General features: G+C 39.3%; 1 protein-coding gene across 2 annotated transcripts; it reads right to left on the bottom strand.

The window, feature by feature from the left end:
• Positions 1 to 1797: 1797 nt before the first annotated feature.
• On the bottom strand, positions 1798 to 19124 carry LOC125009840. Of its 2 annotated transcripts, XR_007112988.1 has the most exons (4): positions 18585 to 19124; positions 18187 to 18466; positions 17822 to 17950; positions 1798 to 1984 (listed from the first exon to the last, which is right to left on the bottom strand). XR_007112988.1 is itself a non-coding variant. In XM_047588061.1 (3 exons), exons 1-3 carry the CDS (start codon positions 19071 to 19073, stop codon positions 17913 to 17915), a joined length of 807 nt encoding a protein of 268 aa, XP_047444017.1. In that variant the 5' UTR covers positions 19074 to 19124; the 3' UTR covers positions 17623 to 17912. The 2 variants fall into 2 exon arrangements, 1 of the variants encoding a protein (XP_047444017.1); XM_047588061.1 differs by lacking the exon at positions 1798 to 1984 and having other exon boundaries at positions 17623 to 17950.
• Between the last annotated feature and the right edge of the window lie 322 nt (positions 19125 to 19446).

The raw sequence follows: 19446 nt of genomic DNA, 5'->3' as shown, positions 1-19446 counted from the left end.
GCTGACAATCATCCCCCGCACAGCAGCGCCCTCTGGTGGTGATGTGCCCCACAGGCCCCTAATGAAAAAAAGAGAGACGCTGATTTTAGCCAGCAAACTCCAAAACTGGATGTGCATCAGGAAGCCTGACTGTTGCCATCTGGACCCCTCCAGACTCTGGAATTCCTTCCGTGCAGTAAACTCTTACAGCTGACTGATTGGCTGCCAATAGGGCGGTGTCAACAACAAAAAAAAGTCTCGTAATGCCCGGAGCTTTATAGCTCTGTTGGGTTGTTGTTGCAGTTTGAACAATAAATATTCACACTGATGAATCAGATATTGATTTCAAATTTATTTCACAACAGACACTCAAAAAAAAAAAAAAAAAAAAAAAATAAAGGGCACATGGCTTCATAATATAGCTAGCAGAAATAAAGGAATTTCATGCAGCGGAATCAGGCCATGATTTTACTCAACATTAAGACTAAGACAAACTTTAAACTGCAGAATAAAGGAAAGGTTTTAGATGACACAATAACAGAAACGTTTCTGTTTATTTCTCAATCAAATATAAGGTTATTTTTCTAGTTTTTGGAAAAATTCGGGCTGGCTTCAATGCTCCTGGATAAGGATTTGAGGATCCAAGGAAACGTTGTCATTCCAACAACATTTGCCTTGTACATGATATGGAACAAAATTAAGCACCAGATGCTATTAGCGATGCTAATGGTGGCGCCAACAGCTAGCATGTCAGTTCTGCTCTCCATCAGTGTGTTTCTGCTCATATGGTCCTCTAAAACTAGAGAGAACCAGGTAGATTTCCAGTAAAGTTCTCCTATAAGTCAATGTTAGCAACCTTGAGCAGATAACTAATTAAATAATGACAGGACAGAGAAAACAACATCTTTACTACACATAAAAACAGTTGGTTATTAGTGCATGGGCACAAAGTTTGAAATAAAAATAAATAAATAAATAATAATAATAATAAAAAATCCAATAGGTTGATTACTGTGAAAAAAAAAATGTACTACCATCTTGAATCATTAAGGACAAAAAAATAAATAAAAATAGCCTCCCAACATTAGTTTCATACAACTTTATGTAATCAAACTGACATTTAAAGGGTTAAAATTCTCAAAATGATTGGATTTGTTTGGTTTTGAAGCAGAAATAAGAAATAATCATTAGTTAAGGTATTTTAACACTTTTTTTTAAAAAGGATATTTTTGTCCTTAATGACTAAAGAAGGTCATAAATTAAAGTGATGCCCGATAGTTAAAATGTTTGTGTTCCTAGTATTTGTCCTTCCTTTCAAGCCTAACACGAGGACAATATGTGGTCTCACGTCCACATGTTGTTGTTACATGAAGTGACGAGGAGACACAAGACACAGACACAAGGGGGAGACAGGAACAGGAAAAACGGAACTTTAATGAAACTACAAACTAAATCAGGAATGAAAAGTGCTACAGGATAAAAACAAACAAACAAAAAATAACTGGACACAGATTCAGGATCAGGGAAACATCAACAGCAGTAACTCTACAGACTTGAGACAGGACTATATATATGGGCAAAGGGGTGGAAGAGACACAGGAGAAACTAATGAGGGAGAAACCAATTAACCAAACAAAGAACTGAATGAAATGCGAAAGAATAAAAACAGTTTTTAAGAATAGATTTAAAAGCTGGCAGTGATGCTGATATCCAGAAGAAAACATGACAACAGGCTGATAACTTCAGGAACACATGAATCTCTCGGCGTGTACAGAACACATACAACATGTGTGTGGATGAAGTGATTCCACCACAACAAAGATGAGCTGAGCTTTATTAGATGTAGAGCTGTACACAGTGATGATGTGGTTGGTTATTAGGAGCTTTAGTTCAGCTTCTTTCTACAGTAACACAACATGACTACAGTTTGGTTCAAACTACAACTAGATCAGAATCTCAGAGTGAACACATTCATGATGATTAACTTGGTCATTATATTGGAGAGCTATAAATATATAAACCATCTAGAGTGAAAAGAGCAGAATTGAGTAGTAGTGATTTCAGTTGATCACATTTCTGAAAAAGAAAAATAATATTGTAAATTGCGGCTATGAAAAGCGATTGGGTACAGCAACAAGTGAATGATTATTGAATATTTACCTTCAGCTCTGCTCATTCTCTCTCTCTCTCTCTTTGATTATCACTGCTATCCCATATGCACCGTAGGAAGGACATCAAGGTGAGGAAACAAATGATCATCAATAACAGTGAGAAGCCCCAGAGCTGAAAGGAAGAACAAAGACAGTAGTTTATTACTTCACTGATGTTTGTCTCAAATGTTCTTTGTGGACAGAGAGCAGTGTCTTTGGTTGTTGAGTGGATTCATCAACATGAACATCAGCCAATGTGAGAGAGGCCTTTAGCTGCTTAGAAGTTCCCCTGGGTTCCTCTGGTTCCTCTCCCACTATGATGGAGTGATGTTTGTTGGTGGACCACTCCTGTGGAGGGGAACAGTCGTCTTCAATCTGTCTGACTCTCTGTGGATTATTTGTGGCTTCCAGACTCTTTACAGATGGTTGTGGAACCTTTTCCAGCCTGATGAGCAACAACAACTCTTTTTCTGAGCTCCTCACAAAGCTCCTTTGATCTGTTGTCATCACACACTTCAACACAAACATGAGACAAATCCCTGATTCATAGAAACTAAACCAGTCTCATCATTGATGGAAACACGTCTGGACTCATGGACTCCGGTTGGACCTGGAAATTAACTCTATGATATGTGATATTGGCTCATTTTCCTAAATAAACAAATCCAAGAAAATAATATTTGTGTTTCATCAGTTTGATTGGGTCAATTTTAAGAAGAAAAGTAGAAAACGACACAAAAACCTTTAAGCAGCACATTAGATATGAATGAAATAAGGAAAACACTCACCTGTGACGTATTCTTCAGTTCAGTGATAATTTTTTGTTCTTCAGCTGTGATGTTCTTTTGATCTTTGCAGGCTAACTGAGACTGTTTCTCAGAATGATCATTCCAACAGCAGACCCACCAGTCTCCACTGATGAACACAGAAACAACCCAGAGCAGACCGACTAGAGCTGCCTTCACAATGTGACGGACTACAAAAAATCCACCACGCATTTTGCAGAATCTCCGAAATTTCTTGTCCATCCGGAGGATTAAGACAAAAATGATAAAAAAAAGGTAGAGCCATGTGAACGAAGCACTCACTGGTTTCCTGGCTGCAGGTACAACCCACATCTCTGTTAATTAGAATATTGTAGGTGAAACTCACAACGATGGCGACGGAGATGCTAAATGTATTAAAAGGAAACTTTTTCATGAAGTCCGGCATCTTTGGTGTTTAGTCTGGGTCTGTTGGGAGCTGCAATGTGTAACACCAACCTGAATCACTGAGGCCACACCACACACCCTTTCTGTTTTATATTGAGCTGCTCTGTGGTGACAAACGGGGGGGGGGGTGAGAACTTGTTGAGTTTGTTTCTGCAAATAGTTTCACCTTGTTTCTCTATGATCAGACTTCATGACCAGGACTTATCTATGAAAATCAAATCATGACTTTAGGCTGAGGAGGTGGAATCATGACACACAAAAATTACAGGTGACTCACTTTGGTTCCTACAACAGCAAATCATTTCACTTTACAAAATAAGATCCAGACACTGATCTGGAGGAGGAACCCTCTAACAGAAGCAGACTCAGGGTGGAAGTTAACTCTAATCACTACTGAACACTTAACGTAGAAATAAAAACACCTCTGACTTCGTATTTGACAGAAGAATGAAAACATCCTGCCGTCATTGTCAGAGATAGATGCTGCCATCTCATGGCTGCTTCAATGTCGACAGCAACTCAGACACATCAGGTTTAAAGGGGAACTTATCAAAAGTTATTAGATCTTCTCTACAAAGTTGTGTCTTTCTTTGGTCACTGGAGTTGAAACATCACATATATTCACATTACTAATTTGACACTTGACTCAAAAGCTGCACCGTGGAAAGATATGGGATATCCTTCATTTTTTATAAAGTACCCTTTTACTCCTTACTATTTTTAGTAACAGTCATCTATTTATGCTGCTTTTGCTGTTCTGCTGTTTACCTTCATTTCTGAACCATTTACATAACCCTTTTCTCTGCTGTTTTTCTGTCATCCCAACCTTTCCTCATTAGCTTACCTATTTTCTCTGTCTTGCTGAGTTAAGTCCTCTGTGAAGCGTAGGCCCTCATTCTGGAGATAGGAGTTGCTTTTAAGCTGCTTTCCATACTGTGACTCTGTATCTTTAGGAGATAAACGTCAGGATAATGCCTCTGGGTTTTGTGCTATCCTAATGAGGTTTCCCCACTGGGTGTATGACATCCATAGAAGCCGGAAGCTTCCTTTTGCTAATCGATTGGCACTCGATGGTCACCCAAGTCTACATATCCTCAAACCGTGGAGCTGCAGGTTCGACTGTAGCACTGTAGTTAGCTGACCCTGTTCATGGTTGTCAGAGCAACCTTCTTGTTCTGCTTTACCCTCTTTTTAATGTGATGGACTTTTCATTCAAGACTTTGATGTCTCCATGAACAGATTGCATCATGTTTTTGAGGGTGTCGATTCTAATAAGCTCAGCCAAGGAGGGTACCGTATCATCAGCATCAAGCCTGGAAAGAGCAGGCTTCTTTTGAAGAGGTGGCTGATGGACAGAGGTGGGAACTCGTCTTTGAAGCTGCTTTGCAGGTTGCAGTCCATACCACTGAAGTAATTGTAGTCACAAACTGAGCAGCTATTGTTAGCTTGCTTGTTAGGTCCATTAGTGTTGTTTCATTTTTGTCTGGAAATTTTGGACGTATTTTTCGTTCTCTTTCAGTTCCGTTCATATACAGATGTGCTTTTTTAGAGATTGACAGTCAATTTATGGCCTACAAAACCACATAAACGAGGATGCCATGTCTCAATAACTCTTACATTTTATATGGGTGTGAGTGTGTGATGTGTATATGTATGTGTGGGATGTGTGTGTGTGTGGGTGAGGAGGGAGCGGGTATGTTCTTGATTTGTTTCTTGTAATGTTTTATGTTTTTATTTGTGAAGCACTTTGTGTAGCATTTTCTGTTATTGCATGAAAGGTGCTATATAAATAAAATTTGATTTGATTTGATTTGATGTGTCATTATTCTCCACAACAGAGTAAAAAAAAAGTCACCACATCAGTCATACAGAAGAATCATTCACTAGATTAACAGAACATTACATAGGAATGCTCTATGTTCTCCTCCACAAGTTCTACATTCTACCGGCCACTCCTCCAACGGTTCCAAACCTGGGGTACATGTACCCTTAGGGATACGCCTACGTAGAGGTACTACAGGGAGTATTAGAGAACGGAGCTGCTCCTTGAGCCCTTTTCTTATCGTGTGTTCTAATCTTCAAAATAAGGATTATAATGAGAATTGTATCATACAGTAAGGATTCAGAAATCGGTTGAAGGGGGTAGATCTACTGAAGCCAAAAAAAAGGTTATAATGACAGACAACCAGTAACCGACTTACATGTATATGTTGTGTTGCTTTTAACCTATGTGAAGCACTTGTACATTCATATGAACAGTGCTATATAATTCAAGTTTCATTTGATTCTTGCTTTATAATATTAATAATAAAAATAATGCTCTTTATTTAGGAAGCACCTTTTAAGTCACCAAAGGACACTTTACAGAAAGGAACCGACGAATAGAACAATGGATAAAACATCAATGGACAAATAATTAAACAGTATTCAAACATTCAAACACTAGAAACATACAATAAACAGCATCGAAGCATTGGTGATCAATGTACAGCATTTAATAAAACTGCATGAATAAAATAAAACTTTGGAAATGCAGAAGGGAGAAGTAGGGCGGTGTTGGAGTTAAGGGTGGTGGAGTGAGTCAGTGATTCTAAATAGGTGGGTTTTGAGTCTGGTTTTGAAAATAGACAGAGTCAATATTACAGATATCAGAGGGTAAATAGTTCCAGAGCTCCCCACGGTGCTGAGGGTAACGGGGTCACAGTGAGGTGGAGGGAGGAGGAGGATCTGAGGGATGACGATGGGGTGATGATGTGGAGGAGGCCAGACAGGTAGCTTCTGAACCCCCGGCTTCTGTATTTAATCATTTGTGAACATTAGTATTTGATGTAACATGAACGAAATGAAGGTAAAAATACAGTGTGAGCTCATTATTTTGCAACTGTTTACAAAAGGCGAGCTCTGGTGCTTCCAGTGAGTGTCTGAGAGTCTCTCTCTGTTCAGATTTACCTCATGTATGTTTGACTTGGGAGAGAAATCGGAATCCTAAGGGGGTCATAAGTGGGAACCGTTTTGTAGGATTCCCAAAGATCCCGCAAGACGGCAGATGTGGATTAATGCAATAAAGCAAGAAAACAGAGCAGTGAGATCCCTCAAGAAACAGATTTCTCTTGTGTATCAATCAATTTATATCTGGCACAGAATCCAGCGTTTTCCATTTGTAATGTCTTGTTTATTTATCAGGTTTTTAACACAATGTCCAACAGATTTCTTTTCATAAAGACTAGTTAGGCTAATGTTTATAACATGGGTTACACAGGATGTTATTCATTCAGCTCTAAAACTACCCACAATGAGAGAGAAATTCAGGATTCAACAGCTACTTGTTATTGTGATTTTGTTACTGTACACAGTACAATGTATAATAAATACAAATAAAAGAATAATTCTGTGTATGTTGTGGTACATTTAGACATTCATTTAGGGTTAGGATCAGTGGTGATTTTGGGTGTAAACTCTGGTGGGGCCATTCCACAATGCAATCCAGAAATGCCACAATCAATACCCTCACAACAAAAACACAGTAGCAAGTGAGAGAGGAGACACAGCAACTGGCAACAAACAGGTGATAACAAAAATGCAGCTGAATAATTCATTCAATGTGTGTGTGTGTGTGTGTGTGTGTGTGTGTGTGTGTCAGATAGGTCTCACTCTGAAGATTAAAATAAATAACTAATTAACTGCTACTCTAAACAAAGTCAGATTGTAAGCGTGGCTGTCCTCCTTGGGAGTGGGAAGAAGGAGGGCACTTTATCGTGTGTGACCCAGGTGCCTCTACGCCTGGGCCATAACAATAACCTCACAACAAAAACACAGTAGCAAGTGAGAGAGGAGACACAGCACTTGGTAACAAACAGGTGACGACAAAAATGCAGCTGAATAATTCACCATCACACAAACAATACCAATCTGACGACATATATTATCACATCAATAGCGAACCAAATGGCAGCGTTCAAGATCTCACTATATAAAAACACAATGCACGGCTCATGGCGTTAACAAAGTCACCACCCATAATATATCACAGCCAAACAGCCATTTCAGCGCCACAGACAGATGGACAGCTCCACAAACGTATCACATGTCCATTATAATTCAAACCACACATAAAGTACATCATCAATTCTGTTTAGATTAAAAATAAGCAGACTCAAAAGCTCCTGGTTAACCAAGGTATCCTCTTAAACCACTCCTGGTTGAGTGACCTAGTTTTGTCTCTTCCCTCCATGCTCCCTCCATCCCCCCTCGATGTGGTCCCGAACCTTTTATCTCCAGCTTCTGCTAAAGTGTTATAATCCTACATCTCACTAGTCAGGTACTTAACTCCATTCATCATTCAATGAATGTATGAAATGTCAATAAGCTGTTACATTACATACATTAGCAGAGCCAGCTGACCTGTGCAGTGACCATACCATGTTTCAAATCAGCCAATGAAAAACGCACATTCACGCACAGCAATTCACCAGTCCACAACACTGCAGGTGCAGAGGCACAGCATCAGGCACAACCAAGTATTCACCAACAACTAAAGTATAAAACGTGTCTACAGAGAAAAATGGCATTCATCAAATGAAACTGCAGATATTTCAATGGGGACAAAGTTTATTATTTACTAACTTATGCGCAACAACATTTTGACATTTTTGAAGACTTATAAAAGCTGATAATCCTCCCTTGTACAGCAGCGCCCTCTGGTGGGGCCATCCCAGACTGAACGCTTTCAGTGACTGTGGAGTAGGATGAAGGAAGGTTAATGATGTAGTTTTATATATCTGGATACTACAGGTCAGGCACACAGTCCCTGTTTTAATGCAAAAAAAGAAACCTGAGACATGATTAGAGTCTGTGTCCTTGTACTGGTTGTTTTGTACCTGTTTAAAGTGCAGTAAACTCTGACGGCCTGAATTCAGCGCTGGCATCAACAGAGTCAACAAAAAAACAGTCATGTAATGCCCAGAGCTTCATAGCCTCTGTTTACAGGTTATATGCTCTGTTGTATTCTGTTTTTTGGTCTTTTAATTATTATTAAAGACAATAATGAACAGGATTTCCACTAACAGTGGAATGTAAATTTAAATATAGCTTAGGTCATCAGAGTTTAACAGTCCACTTGAGGGTAGAATCTGTTACTGAGTGTGGTGGTTCTGCTCCTGTTGCTCCTCCACATTCGTCCTGGGAGGAGGGGGCAAACGGTGTGTGTGTAGGGTGCGTGGGGTCCTTCACTAGGCTGGAGGCCTTTTTTCCTGTATCTGCATGTGTACATACCTGTGGAGAAGGGCAGGTGCAGCTTCTTATCTGCAGTCAAACAGCACATCTGTAAAACGATGTCAGGACTGAGACTCCAAGTCCAGCGCACCTCAGCCAACTAAGAATACAGAGGCACTGGTTGTGGGATTGTCTCAGCAGAACATCCTAGTGTGATTAGAACCTGGGAGTTTGTTGTTTCCTCATCAGTTGTTCAGGAGAAAAGATTTCAGAGACTCAACTGTGTTATAATATTGCAGAATAAAATCTGAAGCTACACAAGAACTAATAATGCACTCAAGTCACCATTAGCTACAGCTACTATCACTAATCTCGGTCATATCCAAGACTGGTTTGAAAAAAAAAAAAAACCTCTCAATGTTAGTTTTATCAAGATTTTTATTTTTTTTATTTTTTTTTACCAAAACCAACAACTTTACGTAATCAAACTGACAATTAAAGAGTTAAAGTTCTCAAAATGATTATTTATTTTATTGGTAGGTTTGTAAGTGCTGAAGAGGTTTAAGAGATTTATGCAGAAAAAAAGTTTTACAGCATTTTTTTTTTTTTTTTTGAAATGGAAATTTTTGTCCTTAATGACCCAAGAAGGTCATAAATTAATGTGATGCCCGACAGTTAAGATGTTTGTGTTCCTCTTGGTACAGTATTTGTCCTTCCTCTTAAGCCTGAAGAAGAACATGGTGTCTAAACATTTAAACCAAACTATTCTACTCTGGTCTCATCTGTCCACTAAACATTGTCCCAAATGTTCTTTTTGGTCAGAGAGCAGTGTCTTTGGTTGTTGAGTGGATTCATCAATATTAAGAGAAATCTCTGTACGCATACGTTAGCTAGTAGATAACTATTCCCTGATTATATATAGTTATTGTTTTTACCTGAAATATGCAGCTTAGTTTGACTGCAGTCATGTCTTCTTCTCTGAGTCTTTTATTATTTCAACAAACAACAAACCATGTCCGTCAACTTCTGTTACACAGCACTCTCGTTTTTTTGTTTTTTAATACCCATTTCTGAACAGAAAATCCAATGACCAAAACATATTTAGAGCACCATCAAACACAAACATGTCTTGTGAAGATCAGACTGAAACAAATTCCTGTTTTATAGAAACTAGGACTCATGGACTCTGTAATTTCTATATGCAAATCATGATTAAACATTCTGTTTAGATGTGGGTTTCTTAGCCAGAGACTACATTTATTGTTGTTCACAATGTGTACAATTGCTTTACAGCTTTGATTATAGTAAAATTAAAAAGAAAAAAAAAATCAATTGACAATCATTAAAAAAAAAAAAAAATGGTTTCCCCTCAGTTTGTCATATCAACGGGAAAAAAATGAAATAATGCTAATGCAGACATTAGTACAGTATGTAGTTGTTGGGAACATCTCTCAGCATGTAAGCTAGTTTACTTTGAGCCCAACGTCTGGTTTTAAATCCAACATGAACGTCTCATAAATATGGACACATGGATTAGACTATGTGTTTAAATCAGAACAAAGACATGGATCAAACCCAACACAGGTCAACATTTGTTTTCAGTAGTAAATAAAAGCTCAGGTCACAAGCTGCGTTCAAGGATTTAAAAATGTTGTATATTGATTTGAGGTTAGAATCTTTCAAATGGCCTATCAATCCACTTCCTCCTTTTCCCCATCATTATTAACTGTATATGCCTCTTGTATACTTTCTTTTTACAGTAGATTATCATTTAAGATTAACATCTCTAAATATAACAGTGCATAGCACCATTATTATTCATTTAATCCAATGTAACGATAACCCTTCAAAGGACAAAAGAGAAGCAAATCTTTCATTCAATGAGACTTCTTGAAAACATTTACAACTCATCAGTTTTGTAGTTCTTCTTCTTTGCTTCCTCCTCTTCTTTGTGGAAGACCTTTCCATCCGACTGCTTCCTCCAGCTCAGTTTGACGTCTCCACTCACTCCCTGGTCCTTCAGCTTCTGTTTTATCTGAGAAAAAATAAATGAATCTGTTCACTCACAGAGAAATAATTCAGTAAAAGGTCTTTTAATGGACTCTGACACATCCACTAAAGACTTTCAGAAAGTAAATAAATTTATAGAAGATATTCTGGGATATGATTCACCTGCTGCAGCATCTGTTCCATCCCAGGTGGGTCATTCAGATCCAGAGAGGAGCTTTTCACCAGCTTCACTTTCATCACACGCTTTGAAGATACAGCTTTAAGAAACAGACAGAAGGAAATTACCCAACCGGACATTAAATGGTCTCTCTGATGACCTCTGCAACTCATCTGGGCCAGTATCACTAAAGATCTAAGAATCCTCTAATTTAGCTTCTAACTAAAAATTCCCAGCAAGGAGTGTTATCTAAGGAGTGATTCCAGGACTTTCTCTGATCTTAAGTGTTGTTAATCCTGTTGCTAGATATGAGGTGTCACTTGAAAAGGTGTCAAGTAACTAAAGCTAGCTCTTCTATGCAGTGGAGTGAAATGAAAAGTAGCAGAGATATAACAACGGATCATACATTTGGATAAACCACAGAGTTTGTTCATCCAGTGTGAATATACTGCACGGAACAGAATTTTTCTTAGAATTTGGCCACTGGGAGCAATGCTTTGTTGTAAGAAACTTTAGAAATAAGGGCCCTGGGCATCAAACCCACTGAACTCTACTGCACATGGGTGCAACTTTCTACCCAATCTCATCAATGTTACGGATGACACAGTAACTTTGCTAAAAATTGTCCTGTTAAAATGCTAATGTTAGCATGTAGCTCAGTGAACTGCTGTGTTGAATCACATGCTCATAGAACTAGCTTGTTTATATCTGCAAAGTAAAGCTAAATGCTAAACCTAAAGGCTAATTGAAGCATAGCTTACCACTGTAACAAACAAATGCTCTCTTCAAATCACAGGGCCAGTCCTCCCATCTTCCAGATTCACCAAAATATGCCAGTGCACAGTTCTCATTATCATAATAGTCATTAGGCTCTCCATCTCTCCAATAATTAAATGTTGAGCTACGTCCATCTGTCCACTTCCAGGAGTCTCTGAAGAGACCGATCCAAGCTTTCCCTCCAGAAGGTGCCACTGCTGCTACCCTCTGGTTCTCTGTCATGGTTCTCACACTGGCCAGGTCAGTGTGATGTGTTCTACAGTAGCTCTGGGCCTCAGTCCATGTCATGGTACTGCTGATGAGGACAAAGGTTACAGTGGATCCTGAAAACAGACCAGAGTCAAGTGCTGCATATTATGCAAAAGAAGTATTCAAACAAATGAAAGAATAAATAACAAGTAAGTAGGTTAGAAGTGACAATTACAACCTACTCTTTAAAATTGGCATTCATCAGCCTGATAAAAGAGTTTGAGTAGGATTTTGTTTTCCTCAGGGGTGAATAATAGCACCACCCTGAGGGCATTAATATAAATCCACTGGACATGACATGGTCTCCCTGCGTCATTATGCATTTAGCTTTCAGGACCACACGTTTTCTCCAGAGAACACTCAGGTCTGTTAGCTGGACTCCAATGATCTTGGAGCTGACTGTGACTATTTGATTCAAACTGTTTTTGTCCTTCACAGAGAGACCACTGAACCAACAAATACAAAAGGAACATAAAATCATTTTTGAAATGCTAAGAGTTGAGCTTCTACATCAGGTGGGTTCTTTATTGTCCCCATTTGACATGTGACTCTGTGTGTTTTTATCAAACTTCAGATGAAAGTCAAATGTGGTTCCTAAGTATTCATAGGTTTCCACAACAGTTTTTTGGTTGTGCGCTATTATCTCTGAAATCAATTATCAACTCCTTTGTTTTTGTAACATTAAGATCCAAGAAGTTGTCATCATACCATTTAATAAAATCATTTAAAGCCATATCATTTAACCAAGTGACTGCCCTCTTGAGAAGATCTACAGCTGCCTGTGTATATGATAAAAAGGAACAGTGAAAGAACACTTTCCAGTGTTAGAATTGATGGGGTTTGACCTGAAGTCATTAATCAAAACAAGCCGCACTCTGTTTGTTAAGAAGATTAAAGGAAAAACAATAATCCAGGAGCATAAAATAAAGAGGCTAGCTGCACAATTAAAATATGGGGCTGCATCTTATTAAAAGCAGAGGGAAATGGTGATTACCACCCCATAGATGTGCATTTATGTGTGAGTTATCTAAAAGACGACGACGGGAATAATTCCATGTTTGTCTAGCAAGAGGCCAAGCTTCTTAACTGTCATGGTTTTGTGTCCTTGTCCCATATTTGTGTTGAGCTTCAAGTTTCATTTTGCCAAGTTTGTCAGTTTCCTGTCTGTCGTTTCTCCTTGTGGTTTGTCATGTCTGTCTGCGTCATGTTGTGTTTCCTGTTTTATTTTGTTAGGTTTCGGATTTCCTGTCAGTTGTGTTTCCTCATGTGTATTCATTGCTTATTGGTTTCTCCTGGTTTAAGTTTTTAGTTCTCCTCATGAGTTTGACCTGTGTCTTGTCATCCCTGAGTCTTCTTGTGTATATCTAGCTCTGCCTTCCCTTTGTTCCATGTTGCATCGTTTGTGTTACCCTCATTGCTGTTACCTCGTCCACGGTCCTTGTCTTCATGCCATGTCACGATTCTTTTGGTTTTTGTATTCTCCTGCCGTGCGCAGCACTTTCTGTTAACTATTAAAATAAAAACCTTTCCCCTGGATTCTCTACCTCGTCCTTTTTGTCCTGCACCTGGGTCCTCACTTCAATACCCCCTTCTTGACAATAACTCCTAACAAGTCTTTTAGAGAATTGGTTGAATTTAGGGGTTTGTCCATTTAAATGTTGTACTTTTTACAAAACATTCATTCTTGTTTATGATTTTTTTTAAAAAGGAAAATGTCTTGATAAAGTAATTGAAAGCCAATTATTTATCTCTGTATTTCTAATGTAAGATGATAAATCATTTTTAAATAAAAAAACAGTCCTGATCCAGACCTCTAGGCAGTGATCACTCATCCCAAAATCAAATACACTCAATTATGATTCTGCAACTGGTCACAATTAACACACAGTTAAGAAATAGATGTAATTGACTCAGTGATTTGCTGTAAGAGGTTGAGGCTAAGTTGGACCACATAGAAACATCTTCATCAGACTCATGTCAGGCTCCTTGAGATCAAGAGAGCTGATATTTACTTTTATTAGGTCAGGAAAACAAACTGCTTGTTTTAACGTTCCTCACCTGTGACTTCAGAGCAGATTGCATATCGACGTGTGGTACAGGGTGTGTCGTTCCATGTTCCATCATCATATATCTCTGCACAATATTCACCACTGCCTTCATTGTTTGGCTCTGAATCTGCCCAGTTCCTGAACTCAGTCTGGCCATCACTGTAGAAATCTCCATTTGACAACGACCACCTCCAGCTGTTCACGTCATCGTACAACCCGATCCAGGCTTGCTGAAAAACAACAAGCAGAGATACTCCTCACTACCACGGACACCAAGCAGCTCCTACATGGACTAAATCTGGCTTCTGGCTGGTTAATAGATCAGTGACTTGTGTTAATCTGCAGAATAATGACGGATACATTCATCCTCAAACATCCTGCTCTACTCTCAACTCAACAACTTTTTGTGTAGAATAATTCCACACTAGTATGGTCTGTGTGGTCATTTCACCTGGCAACGAGAAATACTATCTTCTGATTGGCTGATAGGTCTGGTTCAAGAAGCAGACTGCCTTCGCCTCTTCCATTCATATATTACTAATCTCTTTTATATTTTACAAAGCTAAGATAAAGACGACTGGATTTGTTTAAATCCAGGATTTTCTTTAAAAGCTTTGTTTCTGAACAAACTATCACCTGGATGACTGAGAACCTTCTACAGATACAAGAGAAGTACATCAAGATGTTTCTGCCAAATGTGGCTGATACACTGTAAAAATGAACTTACATAGTTGGAGTTAACCATTTTGCTTGTATCTACCGCTGCGTTGAGGACGTTCACATCGTCCATGTCGCCTATAGAGGCCAGGTCAGTGTATTTATCTCTGCAGTAACTCTGAGCTTCAGTCCAGTTCTTCACGTCATAAACAAAGTGATAACGACGTTCAGCTTTAGAGGAGACAGCACACAGCCCTGCAGCCACAGACAAGAATACAGATTAGACCTGGAATAAAAAAATATAATTTATTTTATATGAAGAAGCTTTAATGTGTAAAGCAGTGTAAGAGAATTTATTCCTGTAAAAACAACATAAAGACAGAGAAATCAGTAATTTAAACACTTGCCCGATGCAACTATGACGAAGAGAAGAAAAGTCTCCATCCTTGTTTCTCCTTTAGTCTGTGACTGTAGATTCAGATCCATCTGTAGAAATAAATGATTAAACTTTCAGGAAGTCCATGCAATAGTTTATGTAAATTTGTTCTACGTGAGACTGTAGATGAATGCTCTTCTGTATGTGCGTGACAAGTTAAATAAAGAAAAACACCTTAATTTGCATAAGCCTGGTCATAAACAGATATTATTATGTTTGGTGAATGAGTCTCTCTGTCATCCATGAAAAAAAAAAGAAAACAGAACAAAAAAATATTTTAAAAACAAACAAAAAACAAGGTTTTGTGATGTTTCATAAATTAAGAACCAAAGATCAGATCTGGATAAATCATCTAAAACATCATCAACACATGAGAAGATCCAAACTCTTCAACTTAGGTTCAGGGACAAGACCACGCCTCAACCATCCAATTACCTACACCAGTCTATAGCCTCGCCTATTTGGCTCAGTTCTCAGTGGGTTTCGTTAGCAGATTGGTTATTTCCACCATGGATCTCGATTTGGTCCTTCATGCATCCACTAGCGAATCTTTTGATTTTCCGTCAATCATCCCAGTTTCTCCTATTCCTTCCACCTCCTCTAGTCTGCCTCCAGCTAGTGACCTCTCTGAACTACGCTCCGAGCTCCTCCAACCATCACTCCACTGTAATACACACACTCGGGAGCTTTCCACCGCCCAAGGCCCAGGAATCTTAAAATTAGAATCTCCCCAAGGTTCTAGAGAAATCATACCCAGTGAATTGGCTTTTTCCCTTTATTGAGACATCTTGTGACAATCATACCAAACTGCAAAGCGGCACTCGATGCCTACATGTCCTTCATCTTGGTCCTTGCTTTGAGGTTCAGAGGAACCCACTCTTACATTTGCCATGTTCTTTTTGCCTCCCAGGCTGCAGGCAGACTTTTAATCAGGGCACATACTGGGGTGCTCTCAACTCTGAGCTTTACTCCAGTGTTTTCTGCTCGCCCGAACTTGCCTGCGCCCTATGTGTAGCTCCATCCCACCCTGCCACAGCTTGCATTGTCATCACACCTCTTCCTCTTTCATCGACACCAAATGTTCAGCCTAAATCCTCCCATCACCCCTTTCTCTTCTTGCCCTTCCCAAGCTACTATCCCATCTTCTGTCCATGACTCCAATCCACAGAACTCAAACAGACGAAGAAGACCCATACTCCACCAGGGTACGAGGATGGTCTGTAACAATTTCAACAACCAAGGTTGCAGATACTCCAGCTGCTGATTCCTCATACCTGTTCCTTCATTCCCACTCCAGCTGTCCTCACAACCCTAGCAAACAGGACTCTTGACTACTCAGTTCTTCAAAACACCCATTAAAATGGACATCCTGAACTCCACGCTCAAAGCCCCCCATTCGTGGGTTTCTTGATTAACATTTTCACCCACGGCTTTCACCCAGGCCTGGAAGTCATCCCTGATTCATCGTTTTCAGCTCCTAATCTCCAATCAGCCATTGCAGAACCCAACGTAGTCGATAAACTACTAGAAAAAGAAGTCAAAGTAGGTTTCATGATAGGCTCATTCCCCGTCATCAGCCTCATCTCCCTAGCCGGTCACTGGGCCTGGCCACCATAAACATTTTAACTAAAGGCTTTTCCAAATCCCTCAGCATTATGCAATTCACACGTAGCCTCACCCTGACCGCAGTCCAACATCAATTCAACGTGCGTGCATGTCATGCCCTAGGTCACTTGGATGTGATTGCTGACTCTTTGTCTCGTTTTTCCTTACAGAAATTCAGATCCTTAGCTCCAGACTCGGATCCTCATCCAAATTCAGTCCCAACGTTTTCAGCCATCATCTTCAACTAAGACCTCAGCCCCACCTCCTTGCGTTCACATCACAGGTGTCCATCTTAAACAGCCATTCACCAGCTACGCTATCTTCCCTGCACCGGCTGGAACTGCTTCAAAGCCTTCTATGCATCCCTCCAACTGCCTTTCCCTTCACTAGCCTTCTTTACTAGCTTCATCATGCAAACCCATTCCATCCAAAAAATCAAAACATCTACCATCCAGGTCTACATCAGTGGCATCAGCTTTTTCACTAAACCGATAACCAGAATTCCTTGTCCTTCCATTTTCCATCCACACGTATGTTAATTAAAGGTTTATGCAAGTCAGAACCCCAGACAGTTCCAAAACGTCAAATCCTCTTAGCATTCTTCGGGTTCCTCCACTGTTCTGAATTCACTACTTCTTTAGCTTCTTAGCTGCAAGAACAAATTCAGCTGCAAGAACAAAGCTGAATACACACATCAACCAAACAAACACACACACACAAAAACGTATCATTTATTGCACACATCTATGGCTCAACACAAAACATGTAACACACACTCTAAGGCCATATAAGATGTTTGTCGTTGGGTTCTTCCAGTTTGAGTTTGTCTAGTACACTTGTCTGTGACAAATAAAATATCACTGAGGCTGTGAAGAAGGACAAGTCGTTGGCCTCCATCTGGTTTCTTGACTTCTGTGTGATTTCTAATAGTAACGTATAAATTTAAGGCAACAATGTCAATGAATAAACACAAGCTACAGACACACTATGGCGCCAGAACTGAAAAGACAAATAATCATAGTTCTACAAACCATTTCATCAGTGGTTCCTAGTCTCAGTTTAAACTTTCTGAACCTTTATCATTTTCAGACTGAGAAGTGCCTGAAATTTAAAGAAAAATCTGCAAACACTGTTTAAGATGAGCTGAGCTTTATTAGATGTAGAGCTGTACACAGTGATGATGTGGTTGGTTATTAGTTATTAGTGGAGCTTTAGTTCAGCTTCTTCCTACAGTAACACAACATGACTACAGTTTGGTTCAAACTACAACTAGATCAGAATCTCAGAGTGAACACATTCATGACGATTAACTTGGTCATTATATTGGAGACGTCAAGGTTTAATAGAAAATAAACATAAAAAAGATTAAAGATTTATATTCATTAAAAAGCAAAAAAGCAAACATTTGATGCATTTAGTTGATCATGTGCTAGTTGTCATTTCCATACCGTCTTTGGATCCTGCAGATTTGGGTGAGAAAAGAAGAAGAATGTGTAAACATCGTTTTAGTAAATGTAGAAGATGAGCTGAGCTTTATTAGATGTAGAGCTGTACACAGTGATGATGTGGTTGGTTATTAGGAGCTTTAGTTCAGCTTCTTTCTACAGTAACACAACATGACTACAGTTTGGTTCTTTGTATTGTGTTCATCCTGTGAACTCTACAGTGAAAATAAAAGATCAGCTGATAGCTGTACCTGAGGTTTGGAGATCTCTTGGTTTTGGTCCATTTTCAACCAGTTTTTCAGCAACACCCAAACATTCGCTCCATTCTCCAGCATCTATTTTCTCTGTCATTTCTTGAGTCAACTTTTTCTTTGCCTTTTCTTTCAGCAGTTCCTCACGTGTATTTTCCTCCTCTTTCAAAATCTCTTTTTCATACACTCGTCTGTCACAGTCGTCACATTTGCTCTGACCACACAGTGCAGCCACGAAAGCCAAAAAAATGATCCCGAATAACAATGAGAGGCCAAACATCTGAAAAGAAGAACAAACATTTAAACTAGATGATGATGAACAGGCTGATCATTAGAATGAGGCTCTGAGACCAGTTATATACTGTTAGTGCATATGAATAAAACATGGAAACACTCACCAGTGATTCATTCTTCAGGCCAGTGATGAGCCCTCGTTGATCAGTTGTGATGTTGTAATTGTCTTTGCAGGTGATATTAGAGCCTTTCTCTGAATGATTGTTCCAACAACAGACATACCAGTCTCCATCGATCAACACAGAAACAACCCAGAGTAGAGCAACTAGAGCTGCCTTCAGAAACCGATTGACTAAAACTCCAAAAAGTCTACAACACTTACTGCAACATGCACTTACACAATCACATGTACTACAGTTGTTGCGATGTGCATATTTGCAGATTGCCATGAACACCATGTCTGTCCAGAGTATCAAGATGAATATAATTCCACATGGCAGTGACAGGTATTGGTAGCAGTAAAGGCTGCGGCCTGGTTGTTGACAAGGACACGCCACATGTCTGTCAAGTAAAATGTTGTAGGTGAAACTCACAACGACGGCAACAAAGACGTTGAGTTTCTCAAGAAAAAACTGTTTCAGGAAGTCTTTCATCTTTGGTGTTTGTGTTTGCTGAGAGCTACAGCTTGAAAGTTTAACATGAACAAGTGCCCGGTCCGTCCTTTAAGGGGAAGGAAGGTTTCCTGTTCCCATGACAACCAGACTGGTTCCCGCCCCCACATGTTTTTTTCCTATTCTAAGTGGTAGCGAGCTCACGAGGAGTTTATGTTGGAAGGAACTTTGTTTGGTTTGAATGAATGTGAATTTTCCTGAAATTCAGGCTTTTAAAAATAAAATCAGAAATTCTTTGATGACAGTTACAGCTTGTGTCAGGTCTCAATGTGTCTCTCAGTCTTTTTGTCTGCACACTAAGTTTACGTATTGTTTTCATGTGTTTTCTTCATTCACAAACATCCTCAGATAGAAG

The sequence above is a fragment of the Mugil cephalus genome, chromosome 1 (assembly GCF_022458985.1).
Source record: "Mugil cephalus isolate CIBA_MC_2020 chromosome 1, CIBA_Mcephalus_1.1, whole genome shotgun sequence".
In the NCBI taxonomy this organism is placed as follows: domain Eukaryota; kingdom Metazoa; phylum Chordata; class Actinopteri; order Mugiliformes; family Mugilidae; genus Mugil; species Mugil cephalus.
Note: the sequence above shows the minus strand (reverse complement) of the source record. Positions and strands in the feature narration are given on the sequence as shown.

What these genes read in the sequence shown, in the direction of transcription:
- LOC125009840 (XM_047588061.1), bottom strand. Translation starts at nt 19,073, where the DNA reads ATGAAAGACTTCCTGAAACAGTTTTTTCTTGAGAAACTCAACGTCTTT. An exon ending in GCCTGAAGAATGAATCACTG is followed by an intron (nt 18,467 to 18,584) that starts GTGAGTGTTTCC and finishes TCTTCTTTTCAG; the next exon opens with ATGTTTGGCCTCTCATTGTT. An exon ending in AAGAGATCTCCAAACCTCAG is followed by an intron (nt 17,951 to 18,186) that starts GTACAGCTATCA and finishes CCAAATCTGCAG; the next exon opens with GATCCAAAGACGGTATGGAA.